Raw genomic sequence first — 21,216 nt, forward strand, 5'->3', positions numbered from 1 at the left:
AGTAACATATAAAGGCAGACCTATTAGGATTATACTGGACTTCTCAACAGAGACTCTAAAATCCAGAAGATCCTGGATAGATGTATTGAAGACCCTAAAACAACACAAATTACTATACTCAACAAAATTCTCAATCGCTAAATCACTGATAGATGAAAAAACTAAGATATTACATGACAAAAATCAATTTTAATAATATCTACTTCTAACACAAGGAGGGTAACTACCCCAAGAAAACACAAGAAATTATTCATCTTACAGAAAAGCCAAGAGGGGGAAACACACACACACACACACACACACACACACACACACACACACACACCCAACATCAAAATAACAAGAACTAACAAATGCTGGTCGTTAATATCTTTCAACATCAGTGGACTCAATTCTCTGATAAAAAGACACAGCCTAACAGACTGGATGTGTAAACAGAATCCATCATTCTACTGCATACAAGAAACACACCTCAACAGCAAAATAGACACTACCCCAGAGTAAAGGTCTAGAAAAAAGGTTTTCTAAGCAAACCACCCATGAAACAAGCTGGAGTAGCTCTTCTAATATTTAATAAAATGAATTTTCAACCAAAAGTAATCAAAAGAGATAAGGAAGGGCACTTTGTACTCATCAAAGGGAAAATTGATCAAGATGATATCTCAATTCTGAATATTTGTGTCTCAAATGCAAAGGCACCCACATTTGTAAAAGAAAGTTTACTAAAGTGCAAATCATACATTGAACCCCACAGAATAATAGTGGGAGACTTCAACACTCCACTCTCACCCCAGTGGACAGGTCATCAAAATAGAAACTAAACAGAAAAACAATGAAACCAACATGTTATGAACCAAATGGATTTAACAGACATCTACAGAATCTTTCACCCCCAAACAAAAGATTATACATTCTTTTTAGCACCTCACAGAACCTTCTCTAAAACTGACCATACAGTAAGACACAAAACAAGTCTCAAAAGATATAAGAGGATTGAAATGACCCCTTGCATTGTATCAGATCACCATGTATTACAGAAATAATAGAAAGCCTACATATTTATGGGAACTGAACAACTCTTTACTCGATGATCATTTGGTCAGGAATCAAATAAAAAAGAAATGAAAGCCTTTGTAGAATTCAATAAAAATGAAGGCACAACATACCCAAACTTATGGGACACGGTGAAAGCAGTGCTAAGAGGAAAATTCATAGCAATAAGTGCCATCATAAAAAAAAATTAGAGAGGTCTCATACTAGCACCTTCACACCACACCTGAAAGCTCTAGAACAAAAAGAAGCAAAACACTCCCAAAAGGAATAGAGGGCAGCAAGTAGTCAAACTGAAATCAGTCAATTAGAAACAAAGGGAACAATACAAAGAGTCAACAAAACCAAGAGCTGGTTCATGGAGAATATCAACAAGATAGGCAAACCCTTAGCTAAATTAATTAAAAGGCACAGAGTCAGCATCCAAATTGACAAAATCAGAAATGAAAAGGGATTCATAATAACAGAAAAAAAAGGAAATTAAAAATATCATTAGGTCTTACTTCAAAAGCCTGCACTCCAAAAAACTGGAAAATCTAGATGAAATGGATGATTTTCTAGATAGATACCATACCAAGGTTAAATCAAGATCAGGTAAACCATCTAAACAGCCCCACAACCCCTAAGGAAATAGAAGCAATCATTAAAAGTGTCCTAGCCAAAAAATGCCCAGGACCAGATGTTTTAAGTATATAACATAAGTCTAACAGAATTTCAAAGAAGAGCTAATACCAATGCTCCTTAAATTAGTCCACAAAATGGAAATAGAAGGAACACTGGAAAACTCATTCTATGAGGTCATAGTCACCCTCATAGCTAATCCACACAAAGACTCAGCGAAGAGAGAGAATGTCAGACAAATTTCACTTATGAACATCAATGCAAAATACTCAACAAAATTCTCACAACTAAATCCAAGAATACATCAAAAACATCATTCACCATGATCAAATAGGCTTCATCCCAGGGATGCAGGGATGGTTCAATATACAAAAATCAATCAATGCAATCCACTATATAAACAAATTGAAAGAAAAAGAATCACATGATTATTTTATTAGATGCTGACAAAGCCTTTGATAAAATCTAACATCTCTTTATATTAAAAGACTTGGAGAGATCAGGAATTCAAGGCACATACCTAAACACAATAAAAGCAATACACAGAAAGTCAATAGCAAACATCAAATTAAGTAGAAAGAAATTTGAAGTGCTCCCACTAAAATCAGGGACAAGACAAGGCTGCCCACTCTCTACCTATCTATTCAATATAAGTACTTTAAGTCCTAGCTAGAGGAATAATACAACTAAAGGAGATCAAGGGGATACAAATTGAAAAGGGAGAAGCCAAAGTATTGTTATTTGTAGATGATATGACAGTATACATAAGTGGCCCCCAAAATTCTACCACAGAACTCCTAAAGCTAAGTGGCTAGACACAAAATTAACTAAAAAATTTAGTATCCTTCCTTTATACAAACTGTAAACGAGCTGAGAAAGAAATCAGGGAAACAATACCCTTCACAATAGCCACAAATAATACAAAATAGATGGCAAAAACTTCAAGTCCCTGAAGAAATAAATCAAAGAAGAATAAGAAGATAGAAAGATCTCTCATGTTCATGGATCAGTACAGTTAACATAGTAAAAATGGCCATCTTACCAAAAGCAATCTACAGATTCAACACAATCCCCATTAAAATTCCAAGGCAATGCTTTACAGATCTTAAATGAACAATTCTCAACTTCATATGGAGAAACAAACAAACAAACAAACAAACAAACAAACAACACCAGGATAGCTAAAACAATCCTGTACAATAAAGAAAAAAAAAAAAACTTCTGGAGGTATCATCATCCCTGATCTCCAGCTGTACTACAGAGAAATAGTAATAACATCTCATTGGTATTGGTATAGAAACAGACGTTGATCAATGAAATTGATTCAAAGACCCAGAAATAAACCCACATACCTATGGACACTTGATTTTTCACAAAGAATCTAAAACCATACCATGAAAAAGAAAGCATCTTCAACAAATGGTGCTGGTCTAAAGGGATGTCTGTAGTAGGAGAATGCAAATAGATCCATATTTATCACCTAGCACAAAATTCAAATCCAAGTAGACCAAGGACCTCGACATAAGACTGGAAACAGTAAATCTAATAGAAGACAAAGTGTGAAATAACCTTGAACACATTGGTACCGGAGACAATTTCCTGAACAGAACACCAATGGCTCAAGCTCTAAGATCAACAATTGGCTAATGGACCTCATGAAACTGAAAAGCTTCTGTAAGGGAAAGGACACTGTTGATAGGACAAAATAGCAGCCTACAAACTGGGACAAGATCTTCATTAACCCTACATCCAGCAGAGGGCTAATGTCCAAAATATATAAAAAACTCATAGAGTTAGACTCCAGCAAACTGAATGACCTAATGAAAACTGGGGTACAGAACTAAGCAGAGAATTCTCAACAGAGGAATCTCATGGCTGAGAGACACCTAAAGAAATGTTCGACATCCTTAGTCATAAGGGAAATGTAAAGCAAAACAGCCTTGAGATTCTACCTCACACCAGTCAGAAGGGCTAAGCTCAAAAACTCAACTGATAGCACATTCTGGCCAGGATGTAGAGAGAGAGGAACACTCCTCCATTGAGTGTGGGGATTACAAACTTGTATGACCACTCTGGAAATCATTCTGGCATTTTCTCAGAAAATTAGAAATAGTTGTACCTGAAGATCTAGCTATACTGCTCCTGAACATGTAACCAAAAGACGCTCCTCTCTACTACAAGGACATACATGGTACATACTCAATGATGGGTGGATATTAGACACAAAGTACAGGATACCCATGATACACCCCACAGACCCTAAGTAGTTAAACAAGAACGAAGGCCCAAAGAAGATGCCTGAATCTCACTTAGAAGGAGGAACAGTCACAGGAGGAAGATGGAGGGAGGGAACCGGATGGAAGCAGAGGGAGAAAGGGGAATGCAGAGTGTGTGTAGGATCGGGTGTGGAAAGAGATATTAGAGAGGGCCAGGAGAATGAATGGAAATTTGCAGTTTCCAGGGGAGGGGGTTGGGGAAAATCTTTAGGAAGTCCCAGAGACCTGGCATGGGGGGAGGCCCCAGGAGTCAATGTGGGTGACCTTAGCCAAGATGACTAACAGTGGGGACAAAGATGAAACAGAGACTAAAAGAATGGCCAACCAATAACCGGCCCAACTTGAGACCCATCTCATGGGCAAGCACCAATCTCTGACACTATTGATGATGCTCTGTTATGCTTGCAGACAGGAGCCTAGCGTAACTGTCCTCTGAGAGGCTCTACCCAGCAGCTGACTGAGACAGATGCAGAGACCCACAGCCAGACATAGGAAGGAGGCCAGGGACTCTTATGGAACGACTGAGGGCCCCTAGGAGATAAGGACTCCACAGGAAGACCAACAGAGTTGGCTAGCTTGGACTCCTAGGTGCTCTTAGAGACTGATCCACCAACGAAGAACATACACAGGCTGTACTGAGGTCTCAGGCACAGGCGTGGCAGACGTGCACCTCATTCTCCACGTGGGTCCCTTGACAACTGGAGAGGAGGCTGTCCCCTCAGTGGGGAAATATGTGCCTAATCCTGTAGAGATTTGATGGGAGAGGGTGGGGAGATACTCAGGAGGGAACCCTCCCTCTCGGAGAAGAGAAGACGGGGAAGAGGAGTGGGGGAGGGACTCTAGGAGAAGGGACCGAGTGGGGGAGCAGCCAGGGTTTGGGATATAAATAAATAAATAAGTAAATAAAAAACAAAAGTTGTGAAAATCTTCTTAACAACCTGGTAATGATGTAATGACGTATTTTAGAAGCATCTCGCCAGTTTAAAGTGAGGACTTGGGAGCAGAAGTGCACCTGCTGTAACCACAGCCAGGATTTCTTGGTTCTTCAAGTGTGAGAGCAACCGATCTAACGACAACTTGATCATCCAATATGGATGAGACTCCACCAATAGTTTCACACAGTGAGGAGCGGCGCTAGCACACAGGCCCCTGAGTCTGGCATAATCTCGCTCGGTTAGCATCACTAATTTCTCTTTGTCCTGCTGGGATCTTAAGACTGGCCTTGGATTGCTGTGTAAGGTTGGCAGGCCACCATATGCATATTTTATGATCTCTCCGTGTCTCTGGCGCTGGCCACCGATGTTCTGTGTGTGAGTGCGCATGCTCATGAAAGCTTGCAGTCCAAACGCCCCGCTGCTCTGCAGGTTTGTCATAAGATCTGCTGTAATAAAATATTAATTACAGCTAAAAGGTTGGATGAAAACTATGAACTCAATTATAGACACATATTGCGAACAAAGGGCAGGATGAAAAAATCCTTTAGCTATGAAAGTTTCAGATAAAGATAATAACAGTGAGAAAAAAAAAAGCCACCATCACATTAGACTCAGGCTGTGAGCTCTGTAAAGGGCCACCTGTCATTAATCTGCACAGCGGGCACCACAGTCAGAGTACATGAGCCCTAGATGGAACATCTTTTGCCGTGACTTCTGGTGCTTCCAACAACAAAGACGTCTTCCTTTGCATCTCCTACGTTAGCTAAGCTTATCTTAATTTAATCATTATGGGTTCATAGCAAGACTTGATTATAAAAAAATTATAATTCAAGGTCAGTTGCCATGGTGAACATGTATTTTCCTAGCCAACCCCATATACAGCGACAGAGACAACACTGTGGACAATAAACCCGGTGAAGTTGAGGGTAACCTTAATCTAAAAGTATTTTTTTAAGAAAAGGTGTGAATTCTGGATCCACTTGGACTTGCTCATCCAGTAGTCCCAAGGCATAGTTCTAAACTTGCTCGGACTTGAACTCCAAAGCCTTTCTGGTCCCACACGTTTGAAGAAGGGACGGTCACCTAACACTCATTGCCATATGTTTACATCATACTCAATTTAGATCCTTTTAAAAGCTTTAGTGCTTCAGGCCAGATGAGCTGGGCTGAACTCTAGATGTGACTACCAAGGGAAGAGATATACCCAGGAGGGGGTCTCCAAGAAAACATGGAGGATGCTGACCACAGGAGACTGATTCCAGCTCTGCTGTTACATCATCCGTTGCCTATGGAGAATCTTTCCAGCCTGTGTATTTCATTGTTCCTAGCCCGAGACTGGACGAACTGTGATGCTGATCCCAGAGATGGACGCTTGTGTTCCTGCCATCCCTTCTTTCCACGGTATGCACCATGCATTTGGTTTTAGGATGGGCACTGGGCAAGACTACAAAGAGAAGTTAGGCACAGCCTGTCCATCTGCCCGTGTCTGCTCCTGGGAAGGCCGGTATCAAGGGGTTGAAGCAGGTCAAACCTGGGAAGAACTATTACCAAAGAATCTGAAAAGCTTTTGCCCAAGGTACAAAGTCATAGGACCCATAGGGGTGTCAGTGCCTACCTCAAATTATCTTGTATCATCTACTACATTGAAGTTATACATCAGGACCTGGTGTCTAATCATTGCATCTATATATAATACTCAAAAAATATATAAATAATATATATTTCTCACTGTCTGTGTCTCCAAAATTCTGATAAAAAACAAAGTTAACGGAAGAGAAGTAGACCCAGTATGGTACAGCCATAATCTTGGCCACTCGAGAGACTCAGTTGGGGAGATCTCTCAAGCCAGGGTTTACAGGACAGCTTGGGAAACACAGTGAGACCCTGCCTCAGCAAACTAACAACCAAGCCAGCCAGCCAAAGCAGCAGCAGGAGACACAGAACCCAAAGCCTTTGGAAGGAAAACTCATTCTCCCTCACACCAGTCACTCAGGAGAAGCCTTTGTCAGTACAACAGATGGAAAGGGATGGCTGGGCCCTACTGTGGGTTTGCTCTAAGAGACCTCCACTCCGCTGGAGTAGCCTTCAAAATGACCACAGTTTCCTTACTCAGTTTCCACGATGCCAGTGTAGGCAAAACTATGCTGTAGGGCACGGAACGCAGGTAAGAGCCACTCAGGCTGCCTGAGGTGAAGAACAGGCAGAGATGTTTTCTGTCAAACCCAGAATCAAATGACCTGCTAGTGTTGCCTTGAGGAAACACAGCAGACATAGACAAGTTAGTATGGATACACTACACTTTGAAGTGTTTTAAAACACACCAGCTCACTCAACCCTCAGAAGAACCCCCTTGATGCTGGCACACTCTCAGGCATCAACAAGTTGGTGCTGATGGAGTGAGAGATTGTTTTGGAGTTATAAGGAAAGAGACAAACATACTGGCTACTCTTCGCTTAAGCCTGCTTTGGAAATACCCTGTCCATATCTCATAACCTCCTTGTTTTTAATTATAGTCACCTGTATGCACACACACACACACACACACACACACACACACACACACACACACACACACACAGACGCACTCGCACTCGCACTCGCACTAGCAGTACAAAGCATTCTTGTTAGCACAAGCAGGCTGTAACAGCTTACATACAACCCATCCTTTATTAAGTTCCTTCCTTTCTGACAAATTCTGAGGGATCTCTCTGTTGGATTGCATCTATCCAGAATGAATGATGGAGAGAAGGCAGAAATGAGGCGATTCTAACTAAGCAAAAGAAAATGAAGCCTTTCCTTGTCTTGTTGAGGAAAAAGCTGAGTCCATATATAGACATTTAAATTCTACCCTGGTGCTAGTTTACTGGATGGAATAATGGGGTTTTTGTTCTTCTTGGCCATCTCTAGATTTAAATAATTTTATGTGACAGAGCTGATGTGTTGGTCAATAAAAAGACAACAATTATTTACGTGGAGAGCTGTGTGCAAATTTCAGGAATCTGTCTTAAACAAGCTGGGGTTGACAGTAGAATCAATACACCACCAGCTCACCCTGCGAGGTGCACAAATGGAAGAGAAATGAATCCCAACACTGATGACTTACAGATCAAAGAAAAATCAAATCAATGCAAAGAATGGGGATCACATGATGATAGTACTTTTGACTGCACAACACTGTTCAAAACCCAGGAAAGCCAACAGATGTTCCCCTTTCTTCTCTCCCTTCTGTTTTGTTTCATCCCTTGGGAGGCGATGTGTGTGTGTGTGTGTGTGTGTGTGTGTGTGTGTGTGTGTGTGTGTGTGTGTGGTGTGGTGTGGCAGTTTGATTTCATGTGTGTTTTGCAAATTTCCAGATGTGCTCAGTATTTTAATCTGCACAATGGCTTTATATTGTAGGTCCCGTACGATTTCTCAATCAGGGTCCTTATTTCCCTAAACATCAAAGCAAATTGAGAGCTTAACAAACGCTATTCACTTGAAGGGAACCGTAGACATTTTCTCACAAAGCAGTCTTTGCAGATATGTGGGCGTCGTCTATTTTTTCAATGGATAATCAGTCCGCTATGTTGTTCTGCAGAGTGAGTCTCTTGAAGGTTACCTTTGCTGTTATGAGAGAATGAAGAATAAAACCTGGACAGGTGAGGCTATAAGCATTTCCTTGCTCAAATGTGTGCCAAGACAATCTGCCCATTTGGGGACAGCTTCCTAGTCAACTTGGATGGCCCTACTGGTCCTCCTTTAAGGCAGGTGACACACTTATTAAAGTGTGCTGGGTAAGACAGCTGACACCTTCATTAATCTCAGGGCACTCCCTCTGTGTGGAGAAACTAGAAAGGATACAAGACATAGAGCAACCCTGGCCAGTTCAGGGGGTGGCCACTCAATAAGGACCTGAGGCTTATTCATCAAAGAAGCCTCATCATGAAACTCATTCATTAAAGAAGAATGCTTTTGAGTTTGATGATTCTGTGACCACTGTGGAAGGGGGGTGTGGTGATGAAAACCCACATTTTCTCGCGTGGAAGGAAAGTGGATTCTGTGAGGTTGACATCAGGTCTGTGGGATAATCTAAGCTGTGTGTTGGACTCTGACAAACATTCTATTGTGTGTGTGCGTGTTCGTGCATACGTATGGGTGTGAGTGCGTGTCCATGTGCATGTGTATGCTTGTTAGCAGACATAAACTAGAAAGCATACGTTTATTTAAAACTAACCAGTGAGGTCGCAACATCTCCAAAAGCAGAACAAGTATATAAAAATACACAATGAAACAAGAACTCAGTGCAGCACAGAATGGAAAATAGAACAGAAAATGGCAGAAGGATCAACGAGAATTTAGTGCAAAATGTAGATTTGGAAAGCAACAGTGGAAAGGGATTTTGTAGAGAGAACAGCAATAGCTGGTTTGGAGGGATCGGCTTCCTTCCATTCGTGGCCACGAACCTTGGTGACCATTGACATTCTGACTGTAATGCTTCACAGAATAAACAGTATTGTGTTCATTATTGCTGAGTCTGGAGAAATTGTTAGCTTGTCCAGAAAAGGCTGTGGTCAGAGAGTACATTTTTGATGAATGGAAATTCAGGGTTTTAAGATGAAAAAATCCTGACCCGTGCTCCAAGAAAGAAAACACACACATGTGCACTGAGCCTGATTCACAGCTGTGAGAAACGATATACCCTTGTGCCTGCATAGAGGCTGGAAAATGACACACATGCATGCACAGAATCTGGACAGTGAAAACACACACACACGCCCGCACAGAGCCTGGAAAATGGTTGAAAGAGTACATGAGTCTGGACAGAGACCTGGAAATGGGTGCCTTGGTCAAATTATCAGACCTCTACACTGTGCAAAACTCAACCCAGGGAGCCATAGGGCATCAAATCCCCCTCCACTAGTGGATCAGCGGCAATGCTTAGCAGACTGTGTCCATATTCCTCGTTCTAGATAATGTCTTATGAATTAGCATAAATGGCTCAAAGAGGAACCATGACACACAATTCAACAGGACACCAATTGCTTTTGAAGAATTCTCAAGCCTTTTTAAACATAAACTTCCACAATTATACCCTAGTGCTATTCTCTTTGGCTGCATGAACCAAGGTGTGTGTGTGTGTGTGTGTGTGTGTGAGAGAGAGAGAGAGAGAGAGAGAGAGAGAGAGAGAGAGAGATATCAAGCAGAACAAAGCCCAAATATTCACCACATAAAAAGGAAGAAGAAATATGGTCACATATTATCAGAATTTAAAAGGCTCATCAGATCAAATTCTCCAAACAGGAGCCTTGAGACAAACTGCATACAGTTTTACTGTGAATGGAGATGCTGTCCTGAGGTGCTATCCCGATGCTATCCAGGATAAGAGATGGATGTAGTGGTACCCGTTCAGATAGGCAAAGTTAAATATCCAATCCCACTGAAACAAGAAGAAATTACACCTACAGAGACTACTGATCTTATGCTAGGTCCACTCCTGGGATTATTTTGAAATCTTCCTAAATCATTCACTGTGACTGTCGTACTTTGTGGTTCCTTTTAAAACGTAAATCATAGTGGAATGAGAAATTGAGCCCACACATTGGTAATAAACTTAATTTCGAATAAAGGTTTCGTGTTGATTTTCCCAGTATTTTTCTCTCCTTCAAAAAAAGTATTATATTAAATATATACTTGAGAAATCGGCCAATTTAAAAATTGAATAAACATATTTTTAAAAAAAACAGTTGATTTAAAGCACAGGAAGTAATGTCCACCGTTCCTGGGAACCTGATCTGTAGTAAGCAGTTATCACTTGAGAGTCAAGTTGCCTAATTAAGAGCTTTGCTCTATTATCAAAAGGACAACCCTCTTTTGTTGGAGTGTGCATGCGCGACATTTATATTCCCTTCCATGGAGCCCCTTCATCTTCCTCAGGCACTTCCTTTAAGGAGAATGGATGAGGAGAAAGCTTGGAAAACCAAGAAAAGACTCTGGAGAAATTAGTGAACATGCCAGGAGCGCTTCTCTCGGAGCCAGTGAGGTCCTTCCCGCTGCCCCTCCCTCTGCCCCTCCCTCTGCCCCTCCCTCTGCCCCTCCCTCTGCCCCTCCCTCTGCCCCTCCCTCTGCCCCTCCCTCTGCCCCTCCCTCTGGCCCCCTCCCTCTCTGCTCCTCCCTCTAGCCCTTCCCTCTGCCCTTTACCTGACTGGAGCCCCTCTGCTTTGAGCTGGTTTCAATAGCACTGTCACCGTATTGTCAGTCTGATTCAAAGGTGTCTCAAATTCATAGGCTGGCATGGAGGGTGCTAGAGAAAAGAATTAGATGGGAGACATTATTTCTTGCTTATTTTCTTAGTAACACTTTATTATTATTAATATTTTTTACAAAGGACACTGAGAACAAATAGTAGCAATCAATTGACCACACCCAAGGTTTCTGTATACCTATACCTGATACAAAATAACAGGGACAGTTGCTCCAGTCTGATCTGTGAACCTGAGCTGAGGCTGGGAAGGGGCAGAGGGGGCTTATGAGATGTTAGTGCTGCTCACAGTGATGTTCTGTTTTCCCATCTGTGTTCCAGCAACCTGCTCTCTCTACGGGTCATGGCCATCAACAATTTCTCAGCAATGGACTCTCTTTAGTCATTTCTGGCCTTTTCTCTCTCCCCTCTGGAAATGCTGTCTTAGCACAGCATAGCAACTGTGCACTTCAGAATCCCTCCACTCCTGAGATGGAGACAGACAGACTCCCCATGGCGTGGAGCTTCTGTGATGCAGGAACTGCCAGCCTCAACCACACTTAGGCAGGGGTGCCTAATGTGACAGCTAGAGATCATGTTCTGTGAGCACGCTCGGAATATCTTATACAGGGGTGAGGGGTGGGGAGTGGGGGGTTGGGGGGGTGGGAGTTTTTATGGAAGATACGTGACTTATTGATCAGCCACATCTATCAATTTTCTTTTTGGAAAAATTCTAAGTCCACTCTAAGTCCATTAAGAGTTAACTCTGCTTCACAACATGTGGCTGTGCTGGAAACAAGCACAGCTCCTTCCCTTAGGTCTACAGAAGTAGGGAGTAGAGATCAAGAACCGTAACCTGACCTCCTCCCTCTCTCCCCTTCCCTGGCTGAGGTCTTGCAGTTTGCCAAGGCTGGCCCCTGAAATCCTAGGATTAAGCAATCCTGCCAAGGCTTTCCGAGTAGCTGAGAGCCTTGCCTCGCACCGTGATGGTTTTAATTCCATAAAAGTCAAATGGTTACTTCGGGTGAGCTTGTATAGCGCAGATGAAATGTCAGGCCTCTTTGCTTTCAGGTGGAATTATGTGAACTGGAGGAGGACAGGCTCGCATTTGTTGGAATTTTTATAGAATATGTGGGAAAGTTTAACTGTTTTCCTAATGGAACGTCTCCCTCAGGGTAATACTCGCAGAAATATGTCCTGTGCTTGGGAAAATAAAAACTTTCCTGGAAGTAATACTCATTGGCAGACATGCCCTCTTTTAGGTCACCGTGGAAAATTAACGCAATAGGTAATACCGTATTAACAGTGGTATATTCCCTGAAGATCATAGGAGACACACTGAAAAGTACCCCAGTGTCCAGGTTTTCTTATTCAAACCAGTAACCATTCTATGCATGGGTTTGCCCATCTACATCATTTTTTTTAATATCCCAAGAAAAACTTATTTTTCAGCTCTGCTCTGGGATATATATTAAATTTCAAGACAAGTTTGTGCACATAAAGGCCTCATGATACATAAAATATCACATGAGTTATGATTTTTTTTTTAAAAACTCCTTTCCTTCCAAATCTACTAGAACACTTAAAATACTCTGCTTTTGGACCTTGATCTCCTTCTGTTTCAAACAAACCTTTTAAAAATCCAGAGATGACAGGAAATAAATATTTAAAATACCATGCTAAATATCACTGAACTAGCCCTCTGAGCTGGTGAGCACTTTTCTTGACTCTCTACATTTTTATGTTTTGATATAAATATGTTATGTTATGATTGGGATATTTAAAAAAAGTCACCAGAAAGCTTGGCTCTTCACATAGAGCGTTACTGAGTCCTGAGCAGATAAGGAGACCGTAAATCTTACGAAAGTACCGATGCACGTGTACCTGAATGGACTATTAGGAGAGGCAGAGGTAAGTAAGCCTTTCAGACTGATAAGAAACAGAGGGAAAGCTTTTGAAGAGTGGATTTTGTCCCAGAATCTTTCCTTCATTCTCTCTGCCTTCCAGTCGCCAAGAGGTATACAGCTATGTCCTGTCATGTGCTTTTCACCACTGTGAGCAGTAACATCTCAGACCCCGAGTGCTGGGGCCAGGAGGCCATGGCCTGAGACCGCTGAGCTGTAAAATAAAGTCCTCCTCCTTCAAGTTCCTTCTTTCCTCACCAGCTCTGAGGGCTACTTCAGTAATATCCAGCTTTAAAAAAAATTATATTTATTCCCCTTCATCTCTGGCTTTATAAAAAGGTTTGGTCGAAACAGAAAGAAACAAAGTATTTCATTGCAGGGGACAGAGGGATGACTAAGGAAACACACCACAAAAGGCTCAACCCCAAACCCAAATATTTCCCCACTCTCAGCCAAAGGGGAAGAGAAACAAAAAATAAGAAAATGTTCATGGGATTTTGTTTATTGTGGCTAGACATCCTATGCCAGATGTCAGGTTCATTTCCTCCTGAGGAACACGGACATTTTCTGCACAGATGAATATGCCGGAATCATTCTTCTAACTGTATATTTTTGGGTGTGATATAATTGGATCTGTAACAATCTGGAGCCCTTAGGTGTTGGATTCTGCCCTGAACTCCATCTCTTTGTAGGACAGAAAGCAACCAGTGGTTGGTGTGGATTCCGAGGCCCACAGAGGGCAGGCGCCGTTTGTTTGTGGCTTATGTCAGAGTTACTCAAGCACTGCTTCCCTGGGAGCTAGAGAGCCTCACCAGAACCTTCTGCTTTGCAATCAAGTCCTTCAAAAAGAACTGGTAAAACTAGCCACACCCTAATACAAGAGGGCCATATCCCCAAATACACATGGCATTTTATTTTATCCTATGAGACTGTTTTAGGTACCCGGAGTTGTACTTATAAAATTTACCACTGTTTTATCTTTGCATTTTTATCTATCTTAGCAACGAAAAGGCACACAACACTATTTCTGACGAGAGGCATAACTCACCAATTTACCATACCTGATATTTTGGTGGTGAACTGGTTTGTGGCTGGAGGTCCGAACCCCTTGGCTGTGCTGGCTCTGATGGTGAAGGAGTATGTGGTTCCGGGATACAGGCCAAAGAACAGAAAGTGAGTTTCATTTCCCAGTTTTGAAACCCTTCCGCTTTGGTTGGACAAATCTATCTCCGGGTCAAAGGAGCTGACTGCTTTGTAGGTGATCTGCAAAGGAATAAGACCTCGATGAGGATCTCGGAGGGGGGCAGATGGAGATCGCATCTTTATCCCACAAGCCTTCGGATGGGAGTGCTGTCAGCTTGTTGGGATAAGCTAGATGCTTCCAAGCTCCAATGCACTTAGGAGGAAGAGGAATTCAGCATGGGTTTATGAGTTTTACCTTTCTAGAGAGAGGGACTTAACACCAATAGGTTAGAATGTGAAAGACTGCTCAGCATAACCTGGTATGGTGAAACTGTTTGATCTCAATGAACCCTAACAGCTGATTTATGGGGGAAATTGGTAATTGGCTGGATTGACAGGCACTGACAAGAATAGAGACCTCATCTCTAATCTTTGGCCACGATCGGATTTGGCCATGAATAGGATACTTGTACTTCCCAAACAAGGCCGCATTGAAGTGTTTCCATGCATGTGGCTGTCAGTGTCTGCTCCAAAAATAAATCTGAGACGCCTGCCAGAAAGTCTTGGGGCCTCAAATGGGACATCTATTACGGGTCAGAGTCATTGACATTTTTCAGAATAGTGTCCAACAGAACTGTCTGTCGTGGTGGAAGGTTCCTATCCCCTATTAATCAGCGCAGTGGCCGCATGCTATATGGAGCCACTGAGATCTCGAAACATGGCTATCGAGGGTAGGAACCACACATCTCATTTAACGTTAATCAAATTAAATTGAGATTTAAATTGCTCCAAGTGGCTAGCAGCTGCCTCCCCCCCCCCCCCCCCCGTGAGGGTGACTCCAGATATACTCAAGATCCTCAACATGGGGCAGACATTCTCGATTTTTGGATGAGGCTGCAATGTTTGAAAATAAATGAAACATCGGTGCCTTTAAATTCCACCTTTTCAAGTGATTTCTAAAAGGGATTTCAGTATGATGGTTCATCAGCTACCCAAGAGCACGCACTTCAGTGGTGATTACTAACTTCTACTGCTTGTAATGACATAATTTTTAAATGTGGCATATTCAAAAGTTTTAAATTGCAAAACCAAGCACTTTTCGTGCCTCTAAATAGGTAAAGCTACTTGTAATTTATGTACAGGAATGCTAACACTGTTATTACGCAGTGAGAGTTGACATTCTTTTTTTTTTCCCCTTATATTTACACCATGTCATTATAATTAAGAAGACCTCTCTGAAAGAATATTTAGATTAAATCACCTGAGCTTTGGAAAGGGAATGTTTGCCTTGTATTTTGATCACACCGCCGTAGATGGCGTCACTGGAGTCAGGCAGATCTGCTGGTAACCTGCCTCTTGGCCCCTTCCCAGGCTGAGGAGGTTGAGAAGACAAGGAGCCAGCTGCTCCCATTGGTTAGCATGGCCTGTCATGGAGCCTCCTTTGTGTGCCTACTTCCTGGCTTAGCTCTCCATCCTGAACCCTCCAGAGCGGAATGTGGCAGTGTAATCAGAGCTGGCTAGGGCAAGAGTGGGGTTGAGGCGTGTCCCAACCCCTGAAATCTCATCCTGAGACTAGCAGGAATAGGATACCCCTTACCCCGCGTAGTTCTGCATGTTCCGGTGCATATAACCCTGTGCCTAACTATTGTCCTACCAGAAGAGGTCCCATGGTCCAATAGCCCAGTTAGACTTCCTCTCCCCTTGTAAGTTCAGAACCAGCAGCACTTGGACTTCCTCCTTATGCAAATGATTCGTCCTCAGCACCCTGGCCCTGGTCAATGAATGCACACTCACCCCAAAAGCTCCTACCACTCCCTACTCCACCACTAAAAGAGCTGTCTCCTCAGAGTCTGTTCCGGTCACAGTCGCAGGAGGTCTCAAGGCTCCTGGCCATTCCTACCTCAGTTCCCCTCTCAGGCTGTGACGATTGTGAGCCAATCGCGCCACCACAGCGGGGGAGGTGATCCGTAGGACAGTTTATACACTTGGACCATTTTCAGAGCACCTCTGAATGTGCCCAGTGCTGTGTTCTAGGGGCCTGCTTGGTGTTTCAGATGCTGTTCCCACCCTGTGGGGTAAGCAGGATGGTGGGGGAAGGGCGGCTACAGTCCCCCAGTTATGGTGAGTGGAATTATAGGGATGACGGCAGCACACGGAGGGCAAGTCAGTCTTCCTGTCCACACTGCTGCTTTGGCTGTAGATGTCAGCACGGCAAATGTGAAAAGGCTCAGAACCTTGCCTCAGACCTGCGGTCAGCCACTGTGTAGCTATGTTTCTGAACACACGATGATGTATTATGCTGTTCTCGGCTCTAGGAGGGGGTACGTCTGCACGGTTCCATGGATGCTCACCGAGCCTTTGGACACTGTTCTTGCTTGCCTGCCTAGAATAGGACTGAGTTGCCTCAGTGCTGAGTTCTCTGCAATCTGCTGACACCATTTCAACACCCACCGAATGCAGGTGCCTTGGCTACCAGAGGGACCAGGCACTGACTTTAGGAAGTGAAGAATCTGGACTGGGTGTGGTAAAACCGAAGGGATTCAACAATAAATAAAATATATCAATAAAAAGCACAAACTATGGAAGAAACAAATGTAGTGGTAGTGTAAGAAGCTTTGTCAGGGAGAAAGGTCCACACAGCCATTCTAAATGCCTAAGGAAGAGATGTTGGCAAACCTGGGAGGTCTTGAGCTCTATAAAGGACCAGTTAGGCAATGAATTTAGGGTTAGAATCCGGATTAAAGTCCTGCAGCAGGAGTGCTCTGGACCCAGGGAATGAACACAAAAGACCTCCGAGGTCTCTTCAGGCTACGGGGTTTGGCATGGGCTCCCTTGTGCTTAACAGGCAAATTTTGAACATTTTATTTGAAAAATAAAACAATTTGATTTGTTACACACACACACACACACACACACACACACACACACACACACACACACACACACACACACACAAATCCTCTTGGCTGACAGGTGGGATTTTTTTATTTGACCTGAATGGTTAATAAAGGGAGTAGAAAAGCCACAGGAACTGTGGTAGAATCCAGTGGCTAAAGCCATGTACATTATGTGCGACAGAATACAGTTTCACAGACTAAAAAGTACACTGGAGGTAAGGCATCTAAAAAGGAAAAGAGTTTTAAGTTTAGGGCAAATTAGACAAGTGCTAGCGCCAGGTCGCCCGAGGAGGCTGGGGAGTGGTTTCATTTGGACCCTCCCCTGGTCGTTTGAAATATCCGTGTGGACGCATGCGCATGATAGAAGTAGGGTCCGAGAGAAGTCCGGGTCGGGAACGGAGGTTTGGGAAGAGAGAGAGAGATGGTCCAGGGGAGGAAGATTTTGATGAGGAATCAGGTGATATTAGGTATAAACAAACAAACAAACAAAAGTGTCCGCCCACGCCTCATGTCAGCGTCTCAGATCTGCACGGTTGTTATTCCTCCTCAGTCTGGGTTCTAAGCAGAGCGGCAGCCAATGCCTCCTGCTGCAGTTTGGGTTCATAAACTTCGCATGGCGATGAGTCATGAATGAAGGCTGTGAACCTACTGTTTAGTCTTAAATCATGACTTAAATATGTCCGAGACAGAGGAGTATTCCTGTAATAATTGTGCCGCCCTTTGGAGGACTGAGTCATGTCTCATTCTTGCTTGTGGTCCCACTGTGATCTGTAACTACTTGGCGCTTGGTATATTTTCCACAACAGGCTACTGGGGAGTGTCCGGATGCAGAATTCACACTCTGGCAGAGTGGGGTCCCAGCTCCGCCAGCACACACACTGAAGCAAGGGCTTCACCGATAGTCTCCACCCCCACAGTGGCTGATCGCCGGGCAGCTCCGAACTGAGTCAGACTGGATGTTTGTAACCCTGTTTTGGCTTCAACCCTCTAATTCTTTGGTAAAAATTGCAGACGCCACTCCTCTGTCCTTATGAAATACAAGGATATAATTCATTCCTTCCTCAAAGTTATGAATTCTTACCTTACCCATAAAGACAAATTCATGCACATATATGCAATCAGTGCCAGAAAGTCCATAGCTCCCTAAACCTAGAGGAAACTAAATGCTGGACATTAAAAGGCTCTCCAGGACCAGGAGGCAGACAGCCAACTCTAACTGCCTCCTGCCACAGAGGTTGCAAGCCGGGAACAGCTGTCGGCCTCAACAGCACAGCACAGTTCAAGGTCCTACAGCATCCTGCCAGGCTCAGACTGAACTAACCCTTACTTCTGGCATTTCATACTTTCAGTTAGTCATTCAACAAGTGCTTATTAAGTACCTATTAACACTCGGCAGGAGAAAACACAGTGGGGGGCCTCTCAGGAGAAAAGTTTGGAACAGTTTTTACCCGGGTACTACACTGCTGGCTGAGGGCAGAAAATGTTTTGATGGAACTACTCTGAAGGATAGCGATTGACCTCTGGTGGGTCCCAGGAATTTAATGGGATGCCCCTAGACGAAAGCAAAGTGACACCTGAATAAAGTGGTAGGGGACGAAGGATGTTAAACTGGTGAGGTGGAATAAGTCCTTGCTTATGTTGGATGATTTCTGATTGCACTTAAGTGCCTGGCATCCTCTAAAATTATCTTCCCCCTTTCTCCTTCAAGTCTCCAATTCTACACTTCAATTTCACAGAGAGCCCAAATGGAATAGCCTCCTATTTAGGGGGACCGAAATCTTCGGGGGAGCGTGGAGATGATGGTAATTGCAGCCAGCATAAAATACAGGTCTTTAATTGGGGTTTGGGCAATTTGCTCTCTGAACACAAAGGAATGGATAATTAAATTTGAGTTCAGGGCTGAAAGGGGCCAAAGTACTCTTCGTGAAACTACAGGATTTGAAGAAACTACTAAAAGGCACGGCAGGCATATACTCCAGGAGGGTTGGGCAAGTGCCCTGGGAGAGCCAAGGCCCGTGGTTAAAGGTAGAGGGATGTGAGGAATTCGGGAAGCTTGCAGGGAAACACACATGGAGGTTAAATCCTGGGGAAGGACACCGTGAAAGGAAGTATTAATAATAAATAATAACTATTGGGATCATTTCCAGAAGTAACATAGTTACTTTGGTTTTTTTTTTTTCCTTTTAGGTTTGATCTATTTTTGTTTCATGTTCATTGATGAGTGTTACATTGTATGTCCGTGAGCTACACACATGTGCTGCTCGCTGCTCCCAGAGTCCAGGAAAGGCCATCAGATCTGGGATGGAAGGCTGTGAGCCGTCCTGTGGGTGCTGGGAATTGAACTAAGGTTCTCAGGAAGAGAAGGCGGTGCTCTCAACCACTGGGCTGTCTCTACAGCACCTACTAGTCACCATGTAGAAAGAAGTGACGCTTTGAATACCCCTGCATTTACTCTGAAAGCGTTACAGTTGTGACTTGACAAGGTACAGAGTAGCAAGCTAAGTTCCCTAACACACCTCCTTGGTTCCCATCCCTTCCTTCTTCAAGGTTACAGAGCTCAGGCGGTGAGGACCAAATACAGTCAGCTATCCAGGCTCGTGATCTTGAGGTATCTCAACTCTTCCTACACAAATGGCCCCAACAGCAGGTGACTTGATCATTCCGCTTTGCTTCCAGTCAAACTGAACCTTTGGTGCTCACTGCATGTGAAGCTTGGGTACTGATTCTTTCCATGGTTGGTGATGGAGAGTATGACTATATGTGGGATATTGTCTTCTGGTCTTCTTTCAATGTCTTATACATAGTGAGCATGGACCTGTAGATGTGCAACTCTCGTGGTCACCGTAGACAGCTGAGAGGTAAAATTAGTGAGGCGCCGTGCCTATATGTTATACGCTTGGCGGTACTACTCACTGACAGACGTCTAGAAATAGGTTCAATCCAGTGTTTAAATTATGGTAGATACTCTCAAACTGCCTACAAGAGGCAACGAATGTTTCCCACCAACTGTCTGTATTAGGTCCACCTTTCTCCATGCCACTGGTGGAAATTTTACATTATGCAAGTTATACACAATTCAGCAGTTAGCTCCTATCTAAATTTCTCTAATTCGTTATTTCAATTCAGCTTCTAGGATAGGTAGAGTCCCCTCCTCCTGGTTTCTTATTCACCTGCACGAAGGGTTCTTGTATCAAGCCTGTGTGTACCGAAGCTATCAGCCCATTTGCTGTCAAGGATGTTGAAAATGTCCTCTCCAAATGTGCTGTCAGTATCTAGATAGGTCTGTGTCTGTTATCATTATGGGTTTGAAACTCTATGCAGAACCCTGCTGGTCTTTTCCATGTGTCTTCCAGGGCTTTTTGCCCAGTCGGAGAGATGTCATGCAAAATATGACCTCTAAATTTTTGTTTGAGAATTCTCATGAGATCAACTTTGCATATCAATTGTGAAAGTGCCTTACAGTTTGCTTTTGCATTACGTAAGCGGGTGACCTCACAGGGTGTGTGTAATTGTAACAAGCCGTGCTTTCCCTGACATTAAATTGTATCCATCTAAGTTGATGAGAGAAACCACAGTGTGGTTTTCTGCCCTATGTAAATCTGGTCTTGTGTCTGGTTCCAACAGTGGCTGACTCCTGAAAGAAAAATTGAGATGCACGTTCCTCTTTGAGCACGTGTCTGCTTCCCAGGTTCATTAGGACAGCATCACATTTATAACTCAGCAGGATGTCCAATGAGGATGGACGACATAATTGCCTGACCTGAATTTTGGAAACATAATTGGCAGATGAAACGGCAAAGGTGAGAAACGGTTCTGAGAAGGTCTGGGTCAGCACAGTGGCGAGGGAGGAACAGAAAGGAAGGCCAAGTAACCAAAGGATGAGGGCAGAGTTAGAAGAAGGACAGAAGAAAGGGAAAATATGCACTGCTGTAAGGTCTAAAAAACAATGGATGCCGTTAGCATTGTGCAAGCATCAGTGTTTGAGTGTACTTTTTGAAAGAGACAAAGGAAAACTCAGGAATACTCAAAGCTCAGCATATGTATTTATAGCTATAGCGGACAGTCGACTTTATTTTGTTCCAAATTGTCGAAGCATGTTAAGAGTCCTCAGGGGACGCATCCATTCTGAAAGCA

General features: G+C 43.3%; 1 protein-coding gene across 9 annotated transcripts in view; it reads right to left on the reverse strand.

Annotated features, from left to right (window-relative positions):
* Nucleotides 1-21,216, reverse strand: part of Ptprm (protein tyrosine phosphatase, receptor type, M) — a 704,621-nt gene that overhangs the window by 270,228 nt on the left and 413,177 nt on the right. For all 9 annotated transcript variants that reach the window (NM_001168632.1, XM_063266820.1, XM_063266818.1 and 6 more), the window contains 2 exons: nt 14,065-14,266; nt 11,060-11,162 (listed from right to left, as the gene is read on the reverse strand). In NM_001168632.1, the coding sequence (NP_001162103.1) occupies nt 11,060-11,162; nt 14,065-14,266 (305 nt within the window). The remainder of the gene's footprint in view (nt 1-11,059; nt 11,163-14,064; nt 14,267-21,216) is intronic.

This window comes from Rattus norvegicus, chromosome 9, assembly GCF_036323735.1.
Source record: "Rattus norvegicus strain BN/NHsdMcwi chromosome 9, GRCr8, whole genome shotgun sequence".
NCBI classification, from domain to species: Eukaryota; Metazoa; Chordata; class Mammalia; order Rodentia; family Muridae; genus Rattus; species Rattus norvegicus.